This window comes from Coloeus monedula, assembly GCF_965178545.1.
Source record: "Coloeus monedula genome assembly, chromosome: 6".
NCBI lineage: Eukaryota > Metazoa > Chordata > Aves > Passeriformes > Corvidae > Coloeus > Coloeus monedula.
The window spans coordinates 26,831,868-26,856,531 of record NC_138786.1 but is presented as its reverse complement, the minus strand read 5'-3'; the positions used below and the strand labels follow the sequence as shown (position 1 = coordinate 26,856,531).

The 24,664-nt window shown below is 39.2% G+C and overlaps 1 protein-coding gene across 1 annotated transcript in view; it reads left to right on the top strand.

Annotated features, from left to right (window-relative positions):
* The window catches only part of LTK (leukocyte receptor tyrosine kinase), a gene marked incomplete at both ends in the record, with an annotated part of 90,165 nt that overhangs the window by 23,085 nt on the left and 42,416 nt on the right, over positions 1-24,664 (top strand). Inside the window, 3 exons of the mRNA XM_082284214.1 lie at positions 17,357-17,470; positions 21,305-21,460; positions 22,094-22,316. Of these exons, the coding sequence (XP_082140340.1) occupies positions 17,357-17,470; positions 21,305-21,460; positions 22,094-22,316 (493 nt within the window). The remainder of the gene's footprint in view (positions 1-17,356; positions 17,471-21,304; positions 21,461-22,093; positions 22,317-24,664) is intronic.

Below are 24,664 nucleotides of genomic sequence, written 5' to 3'. Positions count from 1 at the left end.
TGGTGGTTAAGAGGTGTGTGAACATGCATATGAGGTTTTGGGAAGGTTGTTTTATTTCTTTTCAGAGCTGCTAGTAGGCTGTATGAATTTGGGTGAGGAATGGCAATCAGTGGTTCAGCTGTGAGTTACAGCCATGAACATTCTGGGATCCTTTTAAATCGAGTTCATCCTGTCTGTACTCTCCAACTGCTACTCCAAAGAAAGAAAAAAAGGAGCATCCTCAACATTGTTGTCTGTTCACCCCAGCTGAATAATGCTTTTGTCACATTCATGGCACTGTGGGCTCTTTTGACAGTGCCATTGGGGTTCTCTGTGGAAAGACAGGCCAAGCTTTGACAGGCAAGTGCCAAAGTACTGTGTTTTTTTTGTTTTAGAAGTGTTTTGAAACTCTGGCTAAGGTAGCCAAAAGCAAGGACCTTAAAAGAGAATTAGATCATACCAGCTATTTCTAGGATGCAGAAGTCACTTAGCTGTCCCTGGATTCGATATAACAAGGTTCCTGAACCCCTGAGCAAGTGGAAGTCCGTCCCAGCCCTGATAACTTTTATTTATTTTTATTCTTCAAAGAAAAAGTATGCTTATTAGAGAAAGGGACTCTTTCTCATGATTCACCACTTATATCAGCAGAAAAATATCTCCAGCTCACTTTTGATGGCTGAGAAGTTGAGACACTTGTCTTTGTCTGTATCAGTGTAACAGTTCAGTCCTGCAACACTGATATTCATCCCACCTAGCCTGTCCAGAGAGGATTCAGTTCTGTCACTAACCCACAGCTGGCAGACACACAATGAACTGCTTTTTAGAGGTTCTCTGCCCAGTGTGTATACAGGGAGCATCTAGATGGACCATGTCATTTGGAAACTTCTCCATTAAGAGAAGGGTAGTCTCATTTTACTTCGAGTTTTTGTTTTTATCACAAGCTACTGCACTGTTTAGTACCAGTAACTGCAGTCATCTGCATTGAGCTTTCAAGATAGCAAAGAAAACCCCTCCAAACTTAAGTCTCATTCTCTCTTTCTTTAACCTTGAAGGATAGAAACTTCCTTGCTCATTGCAGAGGGTGAGCATGGTTGAAGTGGTGGGAAACAATGCTGTTAATAGTTCCTTGCACGTAAATGAGAACTGGGTGGGACTTCTGGAAGCCAGTAAGGAGATGAAGAATTGTTGTTCAGAGCTAGTACTGTGAGCTAAGGGCCTGTTTCAATGGTGACTTTCATTAAACATTCAGGGTTTTTTATACCACATCAGAAATAAGACTAGCAGAGTAAGAGTTTGTGTAACAACAATGTGATACAAGAAAGAAGCTTGCTGCTCTCTCTTAAAACTCCTTTAAGGGTTTAAATCCATCCTGGAATGTTGTGTTCCACAGCAGCTGCACCATGACCACTATGCTAGATCAGAACCAAGATGCAGCTTCTGATCAAAGGAAAACAGCCATCACTTTCAATCTCCTGGTAGAGGATTGATGAAAAACACTTCAGTGTGTGTTAACTTTGTGATTTGATTTGATTAGCTGTTGCATTTATTTGGTGATTTCAGAATTTGATTGTTTAAGACACCGCCATTAACCTATTTGATTTATTGATCCAAATTCATTGTGACCTAGACGTGGCTATAGTTAGATTTTAATTTAGAGAATTAAAACTAGTTTTGGCCTCGTGATATCTTAGTTTGTTCTTAATATTTTCTTACTAATTTTTAGAGAGAAAGTCTCTTCAGAGTGCATAGTTCTATGTTTTGTGTATTATTTGTTCTTTAAAACCCAGAAGCCTTCAGGGAAAAAATGTAATTTAGGTCTGGCATTTGAAAGATATGGCTCTCTTTAAATTAAATCCTTTGTTCCCACATATTGCACAATATTTCAAGCAGCAGGGAAGTAATACCCTGTAAGTTGCAGTTGCTCATTATAAAATCCAAAATTAACTAGTAGCAGGTAATTATCCACAAACTGTCAGTCACTCATTTCAGTAAATCTCTTAAATACGTCATTTCATATGCATAAACCCCAGTCCTTACTGTACTGTGAACTGAGTTAGCAGAAATATAATTAGCTAAAGAAAATAGCATCTAAAATCCCAACATTTGGTTCCACTGAAATATCATAACGATGATCAAAATGAATTATCAAATTCACTTATTTGGAGACCCGGTTGGAGGTCAAAAGCTTTTATATTTAACGGGCTTCTTCAGTGAAAAGTCAATTAATCCTGAAATGGTTGTGCGTGAATACAATATGCTAAGGAGCCAGAACAGAGAGAAAGCTACAAAAATGTCATCCGTGGGTGGGAACTGAGGTTGGATTTCAGTAGAGAGATGAAAGGCTCCTACAGATGAGGGTTGGTTCTGCAGGAAGTTAGAATATATTATATATCTAGGAGAGCACTTTGACTGTCTATTGCTTGTTCTATACGCAGAACATTGGAAAGTGTCACTAATGCTGAAGCAACCCTACAGCCTGATTTCTTCATGGCTCTTTGTCTGGTTTGGTGTTCACGCCAGGCTACATGGACTTAAGTAATGGTGGTGTAGCCTGCCAAGCTAAGGAGTCCTCAAGTGTGTGACTTACTGACAGCAGATTTACTTGAGCAGCCAAGCCTGCTGCAAAGCACCAGAGGACTACAGGGCCCACTGAGTCCTTTGGGTTACTGAGTACAAAGTGCCACAGATCCAGGCAGCCCTGTCATGAGAATTTAGGTGAGAAAGGACCACAAAACATTCAACCTATGCCAGGAGTGCTGGAAACGCAAAAAAAAAAAAAGGACAAGAGCTGCCTGAGACGCTAAACTCTCAAATCTGAGGCAATGGACTAGAGCTGCCTGGTGGGTTTTCTGACTCAGGCCAAGTGTCAGGGCCAAGGATTAAATCTGATTATGTTTTCATGTGCCAATTCCAGCATTCCACCTGAAAAAGATAGTTGCCTCATTAAATGGTGATTTGTTTTGAATTGTGTCACAAAGACTGCTGTAGTATTGCAGGAGTGTCAGAATGGGTAACTGGACATGTGCTCTGATTGTGGGAGTAACAAAAAGTAATAGATGAGTTCTTTTCTCTGGCTTGATTTTTCTAAACATCTGAAATCAATTTTGGACAGCTTAGGTAAGAGTAACCCACAAGCTAAGATTCTTCCTTTTTAATGGAATATGCTGTAAGGAAATTACTTTGCTTAATTTTAAAACTCTGTTTAAAATTTTCCAAGCAAATTGTTCTGTATACCAGTCCTACCAGCAAGGAAACAAAGTACTAACGGTGCAGCGTGCCTGTTGCTCTGATTTTTAAGATAATAAAGAAATTAGGGTCATCCTTCTTTGCCCCTCTGTAACTCAGTTATTAGACTGATTTCTAAAGAAAGAGCAGGCTTAGGATCTAATATCAATAACAATATTTTCTGTGAATGTCTCTGCTAATAGCATAATACAATGAAAAAGTAAGATGTGCTTTTTTTGCTGATCCTCACCCTATGAGCCACAAGTTCAATTGGATGTTCACTGATCTTCCTCTTTCCTTCCCAGTGTCAAATAGCCATATTACAGAGAAAACTGGTCACATGAATAAAATTAGCCTTTGCTTAACTGCATATTTTCATTACTTTCTCTTTTGCAAAAAGCACAAGTGACAGAACCTCAGTCACTAGTATATGCAGGCACACACATGTATATATTTACATGTATGCTCAGTGATACCTCTTGGTAAAGGCTATAGTAATGTGTGAACTCAAGTAACAATACCTACTCAGATACTGCCTTCTTGTGTGGAAGCCCACCATAATTACAGTGTGGTATATTTTTCCCTTATCCGTGGGTTTTATAAAGAGTGGTGGGTGGGGCTTCTGAGCAAAATAATTCTGAGGAAGTCAGTATTGTATGGCAAAATGCAGATGCTACTTTTCTGTACAAGGCAGAGGTCTTGTACTCCTTTACACGGCTCCCCAAGGTATAGCAGCTACAGCCTCTGGCTACCTGAAAATGAGAACCTAATGAGTGGCTGCTTGTGAATGAGAATGTAGCTTTGCTACCATATAGCAGTCAGTTTTATTAAGTATACTTTACCACTAACACTACTGTTATGTTCTGCAATTTCCAGCAGGTACCATATCTTCTCCTCGGTGAAACAGCCATGATGGCACAGCTTGTGACAGCTGAAGACTATTCACTTTGGGACTCCACTGATGTAATCTTAAAACAATTGGCATCACCTGAGGTTGATTTCTTATTTCTCCAGGTTTTTAAAATCAAAACAAAACAACCCCAAGGAAACAAACACAACAACAACAAAAACCCTAAAAGACAAACAAACAAAAAATTTTCGTATTTGAGTGCAGTTCAGTTGCCTATGGCTTTTTTCTCATATGTGTTTATTCCTTTTCTCTCCATGCATCTTTATTTGTAGCGCAATTCCTTCATTGTCTCTTATCTGTATCTTATCTCTGAGAATGTGAGGTGTGAGCTGGGAATTTGGCTTCCTCTACATTAGATAGTGCCTGATTCTATTTATCTGTGTTATTGCTGTGGAATGTATTACTGATCAGCGCTTCTGCCCATGCCTACACTCTTAATAATCAATGGAAAATATGAGAATGGGACCCAGTTCTTCAGGTCTTAAGGGTTTCTCTTCCCCTCCTGAATTTCATAACAGATGTTTTATACAGCTCTAAGAAACCGCAGTCCCATATAGATTAAAAAGATGTGGCCAGCAGCCAACTTCAAATAAACAACCTCTGTTCTTTCATTAAAAGAAAACATTATTGTAATATTAAATTACAAGTCAAATGGTGAAGGTATCTTTCTTTGTGTACAAGATATTATCCTTTGAAGTCATAGAGCCCAGAGTGATTGTCACACAAGGGTGACCAAATAGGAAAAAGGGAAAAAGTAAATAAAAAAGTAACACTGGTTGTTTTTCACATTCCTCTCCTGGTTATAGAAACACATGTGTTTGGATAACAAGTTTCTTGTTACCCACATCTTCTTCTTTCCCTGAACTTTAATGCCCTATATTCTTTATTTGTTATCTAGCATATGTTACCTTTCTGGTGTGCTTCTCCATATTGAAAAAAAAGGGTAACATTCCAGCTGTGCCTTGGTGAAATATTTTGAAGTCAGGCATTCTGTTCAAACTCTCACTGATGCTGCTGAGGGAAAGGGTAGGAAACTTGCCAATGAATCTAGCTGAGATAAAGGAGAAATTTCATGGAAGAGCTGATGAAAGGTCAATTTTTATCCTGGTATTACGTAGCAAGCCTTTAGATGAAAGAGATGACTAACAATTAATCCTACTGACTATTGCTATTTTCCTTTTTTTTCAAACAATACAAATAAAACTTCTCACAAGTTAACACACCAGCACTTTGCAGAATACAGGACAGTCAGGACAGTGACCTGGCAAAGCAGTGTGAGTCTACCTCATCCTCCATTTGCACCAACAACTTATTTGGGCTTTGGTTTCACACAGTTTCTTGTCCCCAGCCCCTTCCAGCTCAGCTAGGGGTTATTTCTGGGGCTGACAAGTGTTTTTGTTGGCAGCTACTGATTGACTGTCTGGATCACCCAATATCACAATGTATTCAGCATTCTAGATGCTACAAGAAATATAAATCTGTTTTGCCTTAGAGTTTACTTTGGCTTTTTTGGTGCTGAACGATCTCTCAAAAATCCTGGAATTGTACAGTTGCTACTCTTTAAAGCTTGCTTTTGACTGTGTCTTGAAAATTCTGGTACTCACTTCTGCTAACTGGGGAATTGAGTGACATTCTTAGTGAAGTCTTGCTGTTCTGGGTTCCCAGCATGTTAATATTTTAACTATCTCCCAGTTCACTTTTCTTTAGGTGTAAAGACATCAAGTACAGGCAGTAACAATTGTATTCTCCTTTCTTTTTTGAGTCTGAATTGGTAAGAGATGAATGATATGTTGCAATCACTATCATGTCAAAATACTTGTTATTTGTTCAACTAACCTTGGTACATTTGAAATTCTTGTTCAAATTAATTAACCGAAACAAGACTATAGCCATAACTAAAGTAATCAAAATGCAGTTTACAGCGCTTTGCTCTGCTACTAATGTGAAACTTTGCTGCAGAAAAAACATTGATAGGAGTATCTCAGTATAATAGGTACCATTTCTAAACAGATCTCTACCAGAACCAGACCAAAGACAACCAGTAATGGCATGGTTTTAGATTCTCTCTCATTCTACACTCCATGGTGTGTACCTACTGCTAACTCCTCCTTTGGATGCTTTTTTTCATCAGGGGTATTTGTTTTATGTTATAATAAGAATTTTGAGCCTCATTCTTACACTTTCATACTCAGAGCAGTACTTTAAATCACACGCCATGCTTCTGATAACAGAATACATTTTGGTACTCTCAGGAGGACTGTGGCTGGGAGCTTTTCCTGTTGCAAGAATTTCTGTCGTCTTTACAGAGGTTCTTCATGTACCAGAGCAGCATTAGATGTAGCCATGCAAGTGTCCTTAACGAATTGATAGTTTAACAGCATTTTTCGCGGTCTCCTCGGAAAAAAATCAAATATCTGGTACCTCTGCATCTCCTCCCTGTTTATTAACCACTCTGCTCAAGCTGTATGTGGGTGGGTGGGTTGTTGGTTTCTTTCTTATTTTAAAGTTGCTTTTGGGGAGGGTGGGGTTTCTTTGGTTTGATTGATTTATTTAACTAATGTTGTATTGCAATACCTGTGAGTTATACTTTTGTTAGGTTTATTTAGACCTTTCCTAATCCCTTGCTCCTCCTTGGATTAAGATGAACATCATCTCTGGGGAAGCCTCTGAAGTGATTAAATAAAGATCAGTAGAAGCAACTAACTAGCAAGCTCTTTCAATCTTTGGTCTTTCTATTGGGGTGCTATAACTCTTCCTTCTTCTTTCATCTTTGTTTCTCATTAAAAGAAGTTGAGAGGAGAGACATAAAAATAATAGGTAAAGGCAAGGATAACCTAGTGTTTTTAATAAAGCAGTCAATCATTATTAAGGTTGTTGAAAGAAAAGGAGCTAGGGGAAGTTAAGTGTTATATGATTACTACTGATTCCATATGGAGGATTTTGTAATTTAGAAGAGAAAATAGAATATGCCCTATAGCAGGAAACTAACAAACAATATTCTTAAAGATTGGTATGGTCAAATGAAATGCATACTTAGTATTTACAAATGGCATCATGTGTATTAGTCTGGGTTTTTTGATTTTTTTTGCTTAAACATGCCTTTTTTATCTTAAAACATGTCATCTGATGCTTTCCCAAAGGGGCTATATTTGTCACTGCCATGTTTTGGAAACAACTGTATATGTTGATCTGGTTGGTTTATATATCCTGTATTTAATTTAATATCTGAGTGTATTCTCATTGTTAAAAAGAGTTGTGGTGAATTATTTTTCTTATTTCACTGCCAGGCAGACTTATCCAAGTGACTTTGTGCATGTGAATATTACATTTGTGTGTGAAGGTAGAGTGCAAAACTCTGCATGACTTCTTCAAGGTAAAACCACTGAGAAGCACTTGGCATGCAGGTTCTGCATGGGGCTTTGAGTATTAATATGGGAGCCATTCAGGAGCATGCAGGTTTTCAGGCATTTCTCTTCTGCTACCAGGACCCTCTCAGTGTTGCAGAATTCTCTGGTACATGTGCTCTGCAGCAGTTGAGTGGATTTTAGTAGATTTTAATGAAACTAGGAGATGTCATTGTTTCTGATACAAAGTGGATGGAATTATCTGTTATGTATGAATTAGTTTTTGATCCCTCAATAATCTCCAAACAGATTCATCAGAAGTTAAATGTTGGAGAAAAGCTTGTAGGATACAATGACCAAAAGACCTGGAGAAGAAAATTAGTGTTGGCTCTTCCTAGTCCAGGTGAACCAGGAGAGCTGATAAGACAACAATAACCAAGTCTTTGCATCATACTTTTCCTTTGTTTTGCTAAAAACTCCTTCCCCGAGAGGTTGATCCCATCCTCTGTATTATTGTACACAGTGGCTCAGAGCATTAATAGCAGGATGGGAATGGAAACCATTCTCCTGAGTGGTGTCTGCTAGACAATGCTGTACATTGAGAGCCTCTGTTCCTGTCTGAGAAGAGTTACCAGACAAAGGAGTGTATCTAAAAAATCTGCTTGTAATGATACATGGGCATCCTTGTAGCTGTCTTGCACTGCTGCCTGAGGGTTTAAGTACTCAAAGGGGAATCCTTGGATGATGAAGAGCTGTTGACAGTCATCCTTGTGTCAAAAGTAGATCAAGAAAAAAAAAGTGCAGGAAATGTGCCTTTGTGCTTGGATAGCCTCTGTGAGCAAAGCAGCCCCGGAGGGATTCTTAAAGCAGTGCATACATTTAGAGCATTCCTAAGGCTCTTACTAGTAAAACAAAGATGGAAAGGGACATTAAGTAAGCTCGAAGATCAATGGAGCTCAAGGACAGATTAAAGTCACTTTTGTCCTCCCCACTTACCTTGTGTAAGTTCACATTCAATTACTTTCACGTAATTGAAAATAATTTTCTTTTTCCTAAATTGAATTTTACAGGATCAATCTCATATTCATTGTAATAATTAAATCAAGACCTGAATCAGAAAATTATATTTCTCTCACTTTCTTGCTGGCACACAATTCCTCTTCTTCTGTGAAATGTTGCACTGCTGTTACATGGAAGTTGAAGGGTGGGGAGACAGAGCTCCTGCCACAGGCTACAAAATGCAGAGGCATCCTGAAGTTGGCAGCCGAGCATCGCCTGAAGGACAGCTGTCTAGCAATTAGGTATCCTGTTTCTCTCTCACCTGATTTTGTTGGTTGCTCTGGGCAACATGCAGAAATTTTTTTTTGCATCTTAGCATACAAATTGGTTGAAAACTAGATATTCTCTCTCATGGGAAGCTAATTTTAGAAATATTTTTAGATTTCTAATCATGATGAAGACTCAAAATTTTAACATTTTTTCACAAAGCATATTGTTCCAAATTCATGCTTTGACTTAATCAAAATTAGTCATTCAGTATGGCAAAGAGTCTGTTTTGAGAACATTAAAGTATTTCCCTTCAGCTAGGTATTACATCATTTTACTGCATTAATGTTAAAAACCCTGAACTCAGAGCAGATTACAGAGTGAAGACTACATGTTTCAACCTTAATAAAATGATATAATAGTTTCCACATGATTATTTGGAAGATACTAGTATTTCCTATTAAGTAATGGAACTGGCATTTCCATACAAAAACATGCCATGAGAAAATGGTCACTCTGCATTTTACTGTCATCAGCAGAGAGTGGCTTCAGGTAACCTTTTGAGTGATCCCATCCCTTCTGCTTTTGTCTCTGCACCCACAGGCTTCATATCTTCCTTCACCTTCCCTTGTGACTATGCCTGTCACACTTGCATGTGTGAATTCACTCATACCTCCTTTTAAGCTGCAATTGAAAAACACTATGAGTGCTGTTCTAAAGGAATAAACCAATTATATTTCTTCCTCTATATTTATGTGCAAGAGCACAACAGTTTTGGAGAGCTCTTCCCTTGGAAGGCAAAATGTATTTCCATCATGTATTCTTGCTTCTTTGTAGCTGCTTGAAATCCTTTATTAAGAATTGGACACGTCCCCCTGAATTTTCTTCATTTCAGAGTAATGCATCTAATGTAAGTCAGTCATCCAAGTTATGTTCCCTCTGGGAGGATGGCTCTTCAGCAATTTGCTGTAAAACAGGTGTCTTAGGGTGCAATTTCATATCTCTTTTCTCAAATGACAAAGACAGGTTGAAAGGCTTGAGTCCTTCTTCACTCTCCAGCTTGTCGTCCTTCTGATTTTGGAAACAGACAGTGTGGCCTGATGTGAACAAGACTGAAAATATTGAAAGGTTAATCTAAAACACTTAACCAATGAGAAAGGGAATTTTTCCTTAAGAATGGAGGATGTTTTTATAGCAGAAAAATGAAGAAGTATCTTGAGGTTTAAAAAGGAAAGAAAAGTTCTTGAAGAACCAAAGGATTTCACTTTTTGGTTCATTTAACATTCTTGATTAATTTTTTTTTTACTTTGCTTCTTTTTCCCGCCTCTGTTTTTGGCCAGTTTTTGAGAATCCAAAAAGATCCATATTCCTTGCGGGGAAAACACAGTTATGCATTTCTTAAATGATTCAAATCTTTTTTTTCCCATTAATGTGAGCGGAGGAGGAAGGGAGGAAAAGGTACCAGATGAAGAGTTCAGGATGCAGAATTCTGCTGTCTCTGACACAGGCATGCCTTTTACATGATGTCACCCCAGCGAGGGCCAACTTTCAGATGCAAGGCTGTAGTCAGGCCAATGGAATTCTACCAAGAAGAACAGAAGTTGACTGCCAGTGAAGCTGTAGGTCATATGGACAAATCCCTCTTATTCAGAACTGACATTGATACAACCTGTGATAGCTGTCAGGATCAAGTCTGTACACAGGTAGCAGGAGTGCAGTAGGTGCCTCTTCTACCACTCATCCCAGCCTGAACAGAGGAGAGAAAATAAAAAGTGGAGCAGAATGGAGCTCTTCCAAACACTGCATATCAAATATCCTTGGAAACCTTTGTGCTGTTGGGCAGCATGTAATTGACTCTGAGCAGCCTCAAGAGAGGTGAGATGCAATGCAAAACCCAGCCCTCATTACCTGTGAGTAATGAAGAGTTAGTATTATAAAAATAGACATATGGGTATTGAGCAGCTTTGCTATAAAAAGAGAAATCTTTCCAAGTTAATGTGGCAATATGTGCACACATAAGTATGTGCATGTACAATACACAACTAGCAGGATGAAGTAGATGGCGTATTTTTGGATTTCAAGAAGTGTTTTTGGCATCCTATTTCTCAATAGTAATTAAAATAGAAATTCAGACCTATTTCTAAGTCGGTTTAGATGTACACTGAAAACTGAATAAGAAATCATAATTAGCAACCTGCTATTCAAAGGCAATATGCCAAGTTAGGAAAGTAGTATTGAGAGGAGGAGCCAAGAATTTAATCTTGCATCCTATTCAGTAGGTGAGGTTTGTGAGAAAAATATAGATGGCATGGGCAAAACTTTTTCTGGGTGAGTTCAGTCTAGTAGCTGTAGCACAGGGGTGGAAACCTGCAGTGTACTGTGCTCAGTGCCAGAACTTCACAAGTCTTTGTTTTTGAAGGGAGGCACAGTGATTTTATTAGAAATAAGTATTTGATGCATGAAGGGATGAGGATGCACTCTACAAAGCATTGGGGAGAATAAAGAGTGGTTGCACAAAATGATTCAGGAAACACCACTATCCAGGGAAGGAACTGGCCACTGAGTGACTGAATAAAGAAAGTGAGGAAATGTGAGACAAAGCAGCATTTTGTGTATCTAGGGGCAGCCAGGAAGCAGCTTGCTGTGAGCAGCAGGAGAGGGGACTGTCGGAATTTCGTACAACCGCAAATGTCTAGTCGTTCAGTATGTCATGGAAACTGCAGATGATGTTTGCAATCCAAGTGAATATTATAACAGGGACTTACTGGTGGTGAAAATCTCTTTGGATTGATCCATTTACCACCCTTCAAGGAAGATTCTTGTCAGAAGTCAGCAGGTGGGCATGGACGTGGCATTCTGTCTCTTTTTGGATGCCAGATGGGATTGCAACGTCTAAGAAGGTTCTCTGAAGTAAATAAGCTACCAAGACAGCTACCAAATCTAGTCCCTAGCATAAATGACTGGGTTTAGTTTTGCAGAATGTAACTAATTTTTAGAAATTTTGTAATGGTGCCAAAGAAGGACGAACAAGGTGTGTTCTTAGATATCATTCATGTTCTTCATATAAAGCAGGAAGGAAGGTAAAAACCACCAAAACAAATAAAAGTCTGTAAGTGTTCTGCTAGTCAGATAAGTTATATAAGACTTGGGTGTTATACAATGAAATGCATGTCTATATTCTCCTGCGAGAAGAGACTGTGCTGTGTGACTGGCCTCCAGCTCACTGGAGAGGAAGCAATCTTCCAGACTTGTTAGGACAGGCTTTTTCACATGGTGTTAAATTAGCAACCAAGGGAAATGATAGAAAAGCAAGAAATAAAAACACTTACTTAGCAGAGAGTCAAGGTATTGAGAATAAAATTAAACAAGGCCCCAAGGACTGAAAGAGGAGTTCTTCAACTGCCTGCTACCAACGTGATGAGGCTGGCTAATAAGCAAGTGGCAGTGGAATGCACTTACTAACTTGTAAATGTAAATGCTGATAAACTGGAGTTTCTCACACTAGGAGGGAGAATTCCTGTGATTGGAATCAAAGGACAGAAGTAAGTTTAGAACAGCATTTTATGGCTGAAATGACATTGCGTCTTTCCCCGGTCATTGAACAAAATGATCTTGAAGGTCAATCAATACCTAAAATAAATGTTAATGGGGTTGCTGATGACTGCTTACACTGTCAAATCCAACTAAAGATCTGGATGAGATAATAAGTAGCCTGTTGTGCATAAGGGGAGGGGGAAAATATGGTTTTTTTCCTTGTGTGTGTATGTGTATGTGAAACCTTCAACACAAGTGGCATATTGGTGGTTTCATTCTACTAGCATGGGAGCATATTTGCAGATATTGAATAGATGACAGTATCAGAATGAAAATTCTCCTGTCACTTATTAGTATAGTATCTTGGATCCATTCTCAGTAGATAAAGAATTGAGATAAGAATTGAGCTCAGAACTAAACTTGGATGTTCCACGGATGGAAGTGGTTGTGGCTTGAATACACCTTTCTTGGAAATAGAATAAAAATCTGAAGTGTTCTGATATGTACTTCAGCTGAGATATTCAAATAAACAGACTTTAGTGCCTAAAAAGCATCTGAAAGTGCTGTATCTTGGTAGTTCCAGAAGAGGTAAATTTCTCAGAACTTAAAACAGTGCCACAGTATCTCAGCTGAAAGAAAATCTGTGGACAGAAAGATTCAGATAGTAATTGAGTTGCTTGTGTAAACAGCTAGAAAGCTACAAGGCTATAGCTGATAGGGGAGACTGTGCTGTTATAAAAAATAAGGAAAATACTTCATTGCTTACACTAAAACGAAGTTGAAAAGTTGAAAGCTTAGCTATAGATTAAAAAAGCAAAAGAAATTAAGAAGAAATCAGCAGGAAGTCTAAGGAAATCTTCCAAGTGCATTAACAGCAAAAATATTTTAGCCATTATATCTATCCTAAATGCATGTAGTAGGTTTGTCAATAATAGAGACAAAAAGGAAAAATATCCAGTTAATATTATTATTCTAGGAAAAAATAAAACAAAAAATTGATTTTTCACTCTCACATAGAAATAATGTGATGGCTTTCATAACAATCAAAAATATTGTGAAAAAACTGTTATTAAAATGCCTACTTTGTAAAACAGCTGGTTGAGACAGCTTGTATTCAAGAATTCTGGAAGAACTAATTAAGGAACTTTGATAGACATCCATGTTGATATCTGCAGTAAGTGTGTCAGGATACTGGGGAAATTCTGCAGAACTGGAAGAAAGTTAATTCTGCTTTTAAAAAGGGTAAATGGTATAAGCTGGGTGACAGTACTTAATTACATCTGCTCTACTCCTGCCAAGTAGGACTGCTTGGTAATACGAAGATTGCTGCCTTAACATCAATCTGAGTAAAAGTATCAGAATACTTTATATAAGATCAAAGAGCTGGAAAAGGGTCTATAATTACTTCTTAATCTAAAGGGCTTATTTGAAAGGACATCTTGTTGCAGTGTCAGTTTTTCAAATGAGTTTACCAGTTTGACAAAAGTCATGTAGGACATCCTACCTCCAGTCATGTTCTTAAATTGACAACTCTACACATGTACTTAAGTGAGTGCCTGGTACAAATGGCTATGTCACGTTTGGTTTTAAACAAAAGTATAAACAGGAATTATTGTCAATTAACTCTACCTATAATTGTCCTGTAAGTTCTGGGTTATGTTCTATATAGGAGTTTAGGAGTAAGCCAGAAGACAGCATTAAAATTGTACTGATGATCTGCTGATAATTTAAAGATTAGGGTAGGAAAGAAAAGGCAGAGTTCAACTCACCAATGGAGCTAGGTATCTCAAAGGGAACTAACTAATACAGTGGAGGGTGGAAATACCTGGCAAGAAATACATCACAAACAGACTTGATGTCATGATAGACAATGAACTAAAATAATTTATTTTGGCCAAACTGTCTGATAAGATTGTTGCATGGATTAACAGGGAGATCTCAGGAGAGAGAGGAATGGCCATTCTGCACTGAATGACAGTAGTGTGCGCCAATGTCTGCCTTTCTGCCTTTTTCTCTGAAAAACTGGAAAGGGCTCTAGAAGATCCTGAAGTAGCACCTTGTAGGCTTTGGAAAAACTGTATTTTGTTGTGCTGCTCCCCTTTTGACCATTACCCACAATCTGTCTGGACAGAGTACAAGAGTGATGAAGTAAGCAAGGAACTTGGGGTTGAACCAACTAATGAGCAAAGAATAAAAGAGTTTAATAGCAAGCAGTTGGAGCTCACAGTGACATTTTCAAAGAGCAAGACTAATAACTTAATGCTGTAAATATTCTTGAAGGACAGAGATTATTTATTGAGCTGAAAATGGAAGTTTTAGGATCATTGAAAAATACTTGGATTGGTAGTAGACAAAGAGTCTTCTTTAGGTTTAGTGTGACTTCCTGACAGTCAGATCTATTAGTCTGTACATTAGTTTATGTTCTCAGAGAAAGAGTGAGAAATATTGAGTTGTTATTTTGATATTAGATGGGGAATACCACTAGAAAGTGCTGTAAAGGAAATTCCTGTTTTGTCAGAAAGATATCTTGGCTGGTCTGGAATTCATTTCCCATCATGAGTTCTATAAGTATTTTCTGTAATTTTCTTCTCTTCTGCAAGGTAACATCAGGATTCAGGAGAACAATCAGCCCTGCAGGTATCTTAATGCTTTTTTTGCTGTAAGATAGTGAAAGAAATGGAATTACCTTCTCAGTGCTGTAAGTTTCTTATTTTACTGAAAAAGAGACGGATTTGTGCTGTGTTGTTAAAAGATCCCATATTTTTCCTGTGACAGTTGAATATGTTACACTGTTTCTTCCTGATCATTTCATGTTCCTTAATTACAGACTTAGCTTAAAATCATTAATCTCCTTCCTCTCCATCTTGTATTTCTTTTCACTTAAACAATTGACTTTTGCTGATCAAAATAGAGAAATCATGGAGGTGAAAAGTAATAGTAATTATTTTTTTCTATGCTGAAATTTATGTCATACAAAAATTACATGCAAATATGTGTGAGAGGACATGATGTGGGATTATCAGAAGCATCTCTGGATTATCAGAAGTGTCTTAGTGACTGTGTGCACTAGATTTTCAATTCAATCAAGTAAGTTGAATGAATGAGAAAGAAAAATAATTGAGATTAAAAGTAAGAGCATAGGCTGGACTAGAGGCTGCTAAGCTGTTACTGTGAGTCCTCTTCTGCTCAGCAATAGCCAGAAATTCTTTGTTGTGAGGAAATGAATGAATAGGGACATATTTCTGTGGGTGCCCATCAACAAATTCCTTGTCCATCACTCAGTCTAAGATCTTCTGTCCAAGTACACTTTGTCTGTCAGTGAAAATGGCTGTAATGACTGCCTTTCCTTCCTCTCAGATGTCCTACCTAACCTCTCAGTTAGGTAAATGACATCTTCCCAGGGTAGGTGAATAGGGTTGTTACATTCAATAGAAAGAACCCTTCCAGCTTTTTGCCAAAATTGAGTAGGGTGTTACTGTTGTTTTGTATCTTATTTGTCTCAGGCATCACCGATGGCAGTGGAAGTATTTTCCAAGTAGCTTAGGGCTCTGTTCATGGTAATCTGCTGCTGGATCTTATGCTTGTTAATGAGAAACAAGAGGAATATCCCAAAGGTATTTGTGGGGAGGGGGAGTGGGGTTTGAGTGCTGCAAATATTTTGCTTAAGTTTTCGTTTTATCAGGACAAATGTCTCTAGCAGAGCTTGTGCTATGACTGTACTATGTTTGTGGGTCCCACGACACTCAGGATATTTCCAAAGTATACAAGCAGCTTGAAGTGTGTGAGGAGACGAGTGGGTGGAACAGACTTTACAGAAAGCCCTGAGGGAAGTAAATACTGAAGCTACAGCAGTGCTTAGCAAAGATTGGGAGATAGAGAACTGAGCAACATCTCAAAAGACAGAGAACATAAGCTGGGAGGAGCAGACTCTAATTGTCAAAAGCCCTTTCCATAGCAGAATTTCTTTTAATATAGTGAAATAGATTTGTTTGCAATATACGATTGTTTATTAGCATGGATTTTTCAAAAGGCAGCTCTTTCATAAGGCTGGCTAAACTTTGGCCACATAATTCCCAGTCTTTTTGAGGATTTCATCCTGTTATTGAAGATATCTTGCTTATCAAGGCAGGGCCTGTGTCTTATATGCAGTTCAGAATCAACATTTCCAACATTAATGTCCCTATATATTTGGCAGCAGAGGCAGGAAAAAATCTGGTGTTTTAACAATTGGTCTGTAGAGACCCCAAATCTGTCATCAGTACAGCATGTGTCTGCTGCAGCATAATGCTGTTCTGTTCTAAAATTACCCTTCCTTGGAACCCCTTGAATGACTGTCTTTAGTAACATAATGAAAGATGGAAGGATGCAGCATTTTCATGCTATGAAACATTTCACAGCATTTTACTCACTGTGTGATGCATTGTCATCTATACTAAAATGAAAATTGTTATAGCAGTTTAAAATCAGACCAGATATTGCTGAAAAACTATATGCAATAATGAGGGAAACATATGAACATATGCTCATGTTTGGGGGGTTTTCCTTTTTATAGATATTGATGCAAGTTCTCATAATATTATTGTTCAAATTAGTTCTGCTGAGAATATCTTAGATGTTATCAATGGTGTGTCTGTACATGCCTGTATGAACTGCAATTCATGTGAATAAGATTTCTGTCTCCTCTGACATGATTTGACATTTTTATATTGCTGAACTCATAACCCAAATGGCCAAGGTTTGAAAGCAATTCATTTTGCATCTTGCTGCCTGTGAACACCTTTTGAAAACAAATACATTTGTTTTTGCCAACTTTTTCACAATTTCTAGAAAAGGCCAGCGATAATCTTAGATACAAACTACTGCATGCTTAGTTTGGGACTTGTGTGTTTTCACATGTACAGGTTAAATAAATAAAATAGCTGCTGTTGGTATGAATTGTTCCAGAGACATCAGGATGGTACTGCACTGATGCATTGCAATGAAGGTGAGAGTAATACAGCAGGGCTTTGTCATATATATGCTCATGCTTTATTATATGGGAGCATAGTTTTGTATGGCAACATCAAACACATCCCCTCTTCTTTTTATTTTGGTATAGCTGCTGTCTGCTGTTCTGGATCACATGAAGAAAACTCTTCTGCATCAAATCCAACTCAGAAGCTCTCCCTGATAAAAAATAGGATGGTTTCATTGCATCAGCCTTCTAAACCAGGTACCACAAGTCCTCTTCCTTACATCCTCCTTATCTCTCCTTCAGAATCTAGGTGTAAGATAGATGCTGGCAGTCACAAGCCCCTCTCCCCAGAAAGTTATTACACTGTATTTCTGACTGGAACTAGAGCAATGACTCAGAAAGGCCACTGTAAACTTAAGGCAATTCCTTATTTCTGTATGAAACAAAAACAAATAAACAAACAAACAAACCCCCACAAACAAAAACCAAAACAAACAACAAAAAAACACCAAAACCAAAACACCCAAACAAAGCAAGCAAACCAAACCATAAAGAACCCCAAACAGCCCTCCACAAAAGAAACATAACTCCTTTCCCCCTCAATAAGCCAAAAAAACCCAAAACCCAACACAGCAGGAAAAGGGAAAAGAAAAAAAAAGGAAAGAAAAATAAAATCATCAGCACACTGAAATCCACCAGATTTGGGGTTGGGAGTTCTTGAAATAAAAGCTAATTAGTGGAGCTGCTTTCCCACCCCTCTAGAACAAACCATCTTCTTTGATATTGAATGAAATTTTTTTCCAAATGGAATTTTATTTTCACAGCATTGTGAAAACCAAGTGAGCTGTGAGGATTTTTAACTTGTGTTCGCTGCCTCTTGTCCTGTCAGTGGGCACTACTGAGAATGTCCAGCTTCCTCTTCATTCCCTCTCATCCATGTATTTGCACACGTTGATAAAATCCTCCATACCGTACTTTTCTACAGACTGGGCAGCCCCAGCTGTGTCAGCCTCTCCTCTTGTGAAAGATGTTCCAGTCCCTCAGTCATCTTTGTGGACTTGTGCTGGACTTGTTCCTCTAAGTCTGTATGTCTCTTGTATTAAGGAGCCCAGAGCTGGGCACAGCACTCCAGATGTAGTCTCACCAGTGCTGAGTAGAGAGGAAGGATCACCTCTCTTGGTCTGCTGGCAGTGCTCTTCCTAACGCAGCCCAGAAAGCTGTTGGCTGCCTTTGTTGTAAGGGTGCAGCGCTTGCTCATAGGGAGCTAGCTGTTCACCACTCTCCCAAGTCCTTCCCTTCAGCTGCTTTCCAGCCAGTCAGCCTCCAGCACAAACTGGTCTATGGGGTTATGCCTCCTGAGGTGCAGGATTTAGCTTTTCCTTCAAGGGATTCCTATCAGCCCAATCCCCAGCCTGTTGAGGCCGCTCTGCATGGCAGCACAGCCCTATATGTGTCAGCTGCTCTTTTCTTTTTGTAACCTCTGTGAACTTGCTGCGGGTGCACTCTGTCTCCTTGTTCAGGTTGTTAATGAAGATGCTAAACAATAAAGACCTCTGGGGATTAGAAAAGCCGCACGTTCCTCCCAGGAAGTGGCAAGGTGACCTAGAGGAATGTTCCTTATAGTAACATCTTGCAGATCGTATCTAATTCTTTGAAGTCCTTTCTGACATACCCTGGACTGTCCATGAGCTTTTTTCGATCTAATCTTCAGAGCGTTTTTGTCATATCTTCAAATATGTCCTTTGCTGATTGTAGTAATACAGCTATATTTCTCTATTATACCTTTTCTTTCTTTTAATTTGTCACGTTTTTCCTTTTTGCTGACTTGTGCTTGAGGTTCTCCAGGTTCATGAGCAAAGCTGGATATGAAACACGTGTAAGGTGGTACATAGTGGAGTTAGAGGTTTCAGCTTTCAGTGCTCTCTTTCACAGTGCCCACGAGTGTACCTAGTTCTTTTACTCTGTGGTTTGTGCTAAAAACCAGCTTATTGTTGATCCATCACAATACAATTTCTTCAGCCTCAGGTTGTGGTGGACAGGCCTTATAAAGCCCAGAGAGTTGGGAATTAGGTGCTTTTCAAGGGGAAAGTTGTGCTCACCTATCTCAGCTGTGAACCACCTTGTCGCATGAGACACATTCAAAGGATTAAGTCTGCATTGGTACAGTCCTTGTCACTGCAAGCTGAGGTATTAGTAAGGTTTGATGAAATGATTTTGTCATAAACAAGAGTTTCAAGCAACTGTCTATTTGGAAAAGGAATTTCTTCTTTCCTAAGCTTTCACTTTTCTCTTTCACTGTTATGCTTGTAAGAGAAATTGCTTTCTGGGTTTTATGACCAACTAAGAAAATTATCTGATAAAAATATTACTTCTACTGACAATAAGTCTGTGGATACTTAGTTAACCTGTCAAACTCCAATAAATTTGAAACAGCACAGAGGGTCTGCATCAGGACTCTGCTTTGTTTCACACAGCCGTGGAGTTTCTGAGCTATTGAGATCTCTAAAGCTGTTTAACTGGATCATCAAACTATAGCCTGGAGCTGTGCACAGACATTTTTCCCTAGATCCTTCAGAGCGAGGAGAATGGCTGTTGACCTCGTTCCTGTGTGCTGCTGGAATCTGGCATTGTATACACACACACATATACACAATTTGCCAATTCATCTGCTTGTGGCTTCCATGTGAAAATGATGGGCTGGACACTGCCCAGACCTTTCCTATGCTGTATGCATTTGATGAATTGGGCTAAGAAGATATTTGGATGGTTGGCCCAGGTGTCAGTTTTAGAGAGGCAGCAAACTCCAGTATGAGCAGGCCAGAAAGAGTTGGGGAGTGTCCAAAGGAATGGAGGAGGAGAAGTGTTTGGGTGGGAGACCACAGCCTGCGCCAAACCACAGTTATGTGCAACTCTGTAACATCCGTGTTTCTCTTACCCCAGCACACTGAAAGTTGTTTTATAAAAGTGAACTTAGAATTAGCTTCAGTAATTAGGAGAAAATTTGTTCACTTTTGCTGTTGCATTCAAAAGATGCTTCCATTTCTTCTTTTTTCTGAAAGTTTATTTGAAGTATCGGCAAACTTCTGGAGGCTCTTATGTTTCTATTTTTGCTCCACCTGTGCAGCTACACTTCCTTGTTATATCCCTGACCTTAATTCTGTCCTTCCTACCTAGCTGTTCTCCACAGCCCTACCAAAGGGATAACTTTGTGTCATTCATGGTTGCAAGGTTTGAATACCCTCTGAACATCAGGATCCTAAACATGAATGTTTAGTCTCATTATTTCTCATTTGGCCTGGGGACATTCCAGTTATTACTGTAATATTATTATTACTACTGAAAATAAATATAATGCAAATTAATATCAGCTCTATTCAGCTCCACTCTGTGTGGGAGAGCTTTGTGCAGCTAACATCCCTTCAGGGAGTTTATATTAGATTGATGAGACAACAGTGAATTCTTGTCTGGTTTATAATATGCTGATTATGAAAAATTCTGGCCAAGATGATCTAGAGTTTTTAATGCTTCAAGCAGACTCTGGAGTTTGTTAAGAAGGTATTCTTATCCATCCTGCTAGAGGAAAGCAAAACTGTTTAAAAAAGATAAAAAAAAAAATTATGTTAAGCTTGCATTGCTCACCTATTTGGCTTGAGACCCTGTCAGGCTCTTTCTATTGCTAAGAGAGGGTTGACCTTTAGAGTATCAGTTCTTTCTCTCTGCCAAAATGCTAAATTCATACAGTTTCAATATCCTTGTTGATATTATTGGTATTATTCTCATTCATGACTTTGAGTACTCATGGCCTAGACTTTCCACTGATACAAATTCACTGTTGATACCAGTGGGAGGAATTTGATTTACATCTGCCAAGAATTTGCAGGTTAGTTTTCATTCTTACATGTTCCTTGACCTGCTCTGGGAGAGATTCTGTTGTTATTGACCAAGACAAAATTTCTTTTTTCTCTTCAATTCTTCCATTTTTTGGGAGATATAGCCACCATACACTGCACATCTAATCACTCACGTGCCCCTGTTGCCTCTGCTCCCTGAGCTGAGATAGGCCTCACTGAAACCTTTGGTTTCTCACAACAGAAGTCTCTTGTATCATCGGCTCAAGCTGTTCATGGGTGACGTCCACAGACAGTTTTGGCAAACCAGACTGGGTGTTATCTTCCATTGGAGTCCTGGTGTCCCAGGAGAGGCAGCAGATGCTTCTGGAAAACAGTTCCTCCCATGGAGATGTTGAAGGTAGGCAGAGCTGCAGTTCCCCTCGAATGGACACCTTCCTTTGCCCAGCTCCGGCTGCAGCTGTGGGTGGCGGCAGCAGGAGTCAGCAGGCTGAGGCTTCAGGCCCATGTCACTAAAAGTACCACCATGAGCTGGTTCTGGTGCAGAGCTCCCAAAGGCACAGTCAGCACCTGAGAGTCAGTAAGAGCCAAGTAATGCATGTGTGCTGCCTCGGTCATGTATGGATGTACTCTAAACAGCTGGCCCCTTTATATACTCATTTCCTATCGCCCCATTTTGGGATAAGCTACTTTCACTTACAGAGACTGGATTTTTCTTAGGAAACTAAATCCTATACAAGCCATAACTGGCTCCACATGCCTGCTGTCTGACTGGCAAAGTCTCGGGCTTTTGTTTTGTTGGACATGTCTTCATCCTTTTTTTGGTTCCTTCTGTTCTCATTTCTTCTATAAGTTCCTTACTTAGACCCTTAATTTTTACTTGATTATCTTTTTTTTTGTTTGTTTTGTACATAGTTATTTCTTTATTCTCATGACTCCTTTCTTCAAACTCCTTATCCATTTTCCTTTTATTATCTCTCTTCCATCCATGCTGTGTGTCTCTTGTTTTGTTGTGGGTTTTTTCTCTTCACAGGGGACATTTTCCTCCTGAACACCAGTAGACTCCCAGATAGATGTGAGTTCAGCCTGCAAAGCCCCATCCTGCCTGGGAGCTTGGATTCTTGCTTGCTGGAACTGGCCATATGTTCCCAGGATGCTGTTACTCTCCTCCAGAGATTCACAGTTGAAATCAGATATGTGGAGACAAACAAAAATACAATAATTTCTCTGAGAGTTGGCCATGAGGAGAATGCTGGGTAAGACAATCAATTTTCAACTGTTGAGCCTTTGAATTGCAAGGTAGAGTGGAGTTCCTCCAGGCTGCTGTTTATCAGTGTCTTTTGCCTTCTTAAGGTCATTGTTGCTTTACAGCAGAAAATAAAGGTATAAGTAACTGTCAGGACTGAAGCATGCAGCCTCCTGACAGGATGCCTGTAAAAGACACAGGTTTTGTGTGTCCCCTTTGCAAAAAACACACTAGCTTAGATCTCACTCTTCTTCCCTCACATTTAGAAGAGTGAAGAGTGATTAATGCTTTCACCGGTTCAAGGACTGCAGCTGTAAAATGCATTCAGTCCAAAAACTGCCTTGCTAACATGACTGATATCTCTATGGATTCAGTGGGTCCTGTCATTGCTACAAGGGTCACAGCTCTCATTTTGAGGTGGGGTTAATTTTACCTCTTTAGTAATTTCCTCCTTTCTAGTAGGTTCAAGAGCATCCACTTCTGCTCCATTTGTAAAGTTCAGGGAGGGAAAAAACTGAGGCTAGAGGTAAGAAGAGGTGAAGGAAAACAAAAGAAGGTGTAACAACCCCAGATCTTGTCCTGTATTCCCTTTGCTCTTGCCAGTGTTTTACTTTTTCATTCCCGTGTGTAGCAGAATGCAGTAAGGAAGTGAAATGGGTAAAGGGAACAAATCACAACAGGAAAAAGAAAGAGAAACGTCCACGTGTCATCTAATTTTGCCATTTTCCATGTGCTTATTTTTTCTTTGCTGCAATCCGACTTGTAAGAGCCTGGGTCAGACACGTAACAGAGTTTTTTATTTCCATCACCTGACTGACTCCCATGGAGAACTTAAGCAATAGATCCCAGTTCTTGTTTTCTTTGAATTCTTTGGCACTCCCCAGGCTGCCATGGAGATCTGTAGCCAAGAATCCCAGTCAGCCAAAGATAGCAGAGTTTGACTAAAAAAACTTATTTTTCCTTCTTTCAGATCTTTCTCTCTCTTTCTCTCTGATTTTTAGCTGTTGCTCAGTTTGTTCCTTGCTGTTCCTTCCCCATCTTCTTGCCAATTTCACTGGGAATCTGTTGCATTTTCTGGGATTAGTTTCTAATATCCTTTTTTACCTACTCAAAGCTGCCTTTGCTGCTTTTTGTACATTTGACAGGCCTCTGCAGCTGCGACTCCATTCCTCTATGTAAACTCATAAAGTACCCTTTTTCTGCACCTTATTGGTCAGACCAGGTTTTGCTGATAATCACTGCAGCATCTCTGGAATGGATCATGGATGTTGTTTAGCAGCTTCTTTGAGCACTGCAAAACAATTCTACGTGAAGTCAAGATTATCATCTCTCTAAAAGTGATGGCATTTAGATTTATTAGAATGAAGTTAGCTTTACTGGAAGTTGGCATAGACACTGGTATAACTTTTTCTTAGTGAAATGAAGCACTGGTAAGCTCAGAGTTTACTCTTAAGATTTTAAACAAGGGAGGTGATCAACTCCTGTTTGAAATCAAGATAGAAAGGAGGGATAGAAAAGAGATAAAACAAAGTTAGGAACCATGTTGGTCAAATACCCTTCCTTTTCCCCCTCATTACAGGGAAACATTAAAATCTCAGTACAATTAAAAAAACCTGACCATGCAGGCAGAACAGAATTTATTTCTAACACAGTGATTGACCCGCTTCTTGCTAGGCAGGTAGCCTGAAATGAACATTCTCTCCATGATTAAGATTTTAACAACATTGGTTGTTAGGGAGAGACCACCCTGAAGTGTTCCTACTTTACAGGGACTTTCCACAGGGAGGAGGAGTTCTACAAGCTTTTCTGTGTTAACCAAACACTGATGCACAATTTAGAGCAGAACAAGGAGGACAATGAGCAGAGACCTTGAGATAGGTGCCTATGTGTGGTTCATAGTGTAACCAGAGAAAATTACTACCAAGGGATTGTGTTCAGGTCACAGTAGAAACTTGGACATAGGAAAAAGGCTAGGTGTCACTTTTTTCGGATAATCAGACACTCCAGGAAATCATGCTTCGGCCCTTTTTGTCACCTCTCAATTCCATGACCAAGCTATACCTCATCATAAACTCCAGCTGCACCAGACTACTTCAGTGAACTGTCCTCTTTCTGGACCTAGACATTTTCTACAGATGGTGTTTTCTCCTTCAGGATCCATCAGCTACATAGCTCCCAAAAGCTTAGATATATGTCACGTGTAAGAGAAAGCTTCTGTCCTGTTCACCTCACCAACTAGTAGGATTTATCATTAAATTGGTAGTATTGAAGCTGCCACTATTTTGTCACACATAAGCCTTAGTGAAAGAACAAAGAAACAGATGGACTTTCAGCACCACGTTCTCTGAACACGTCGGG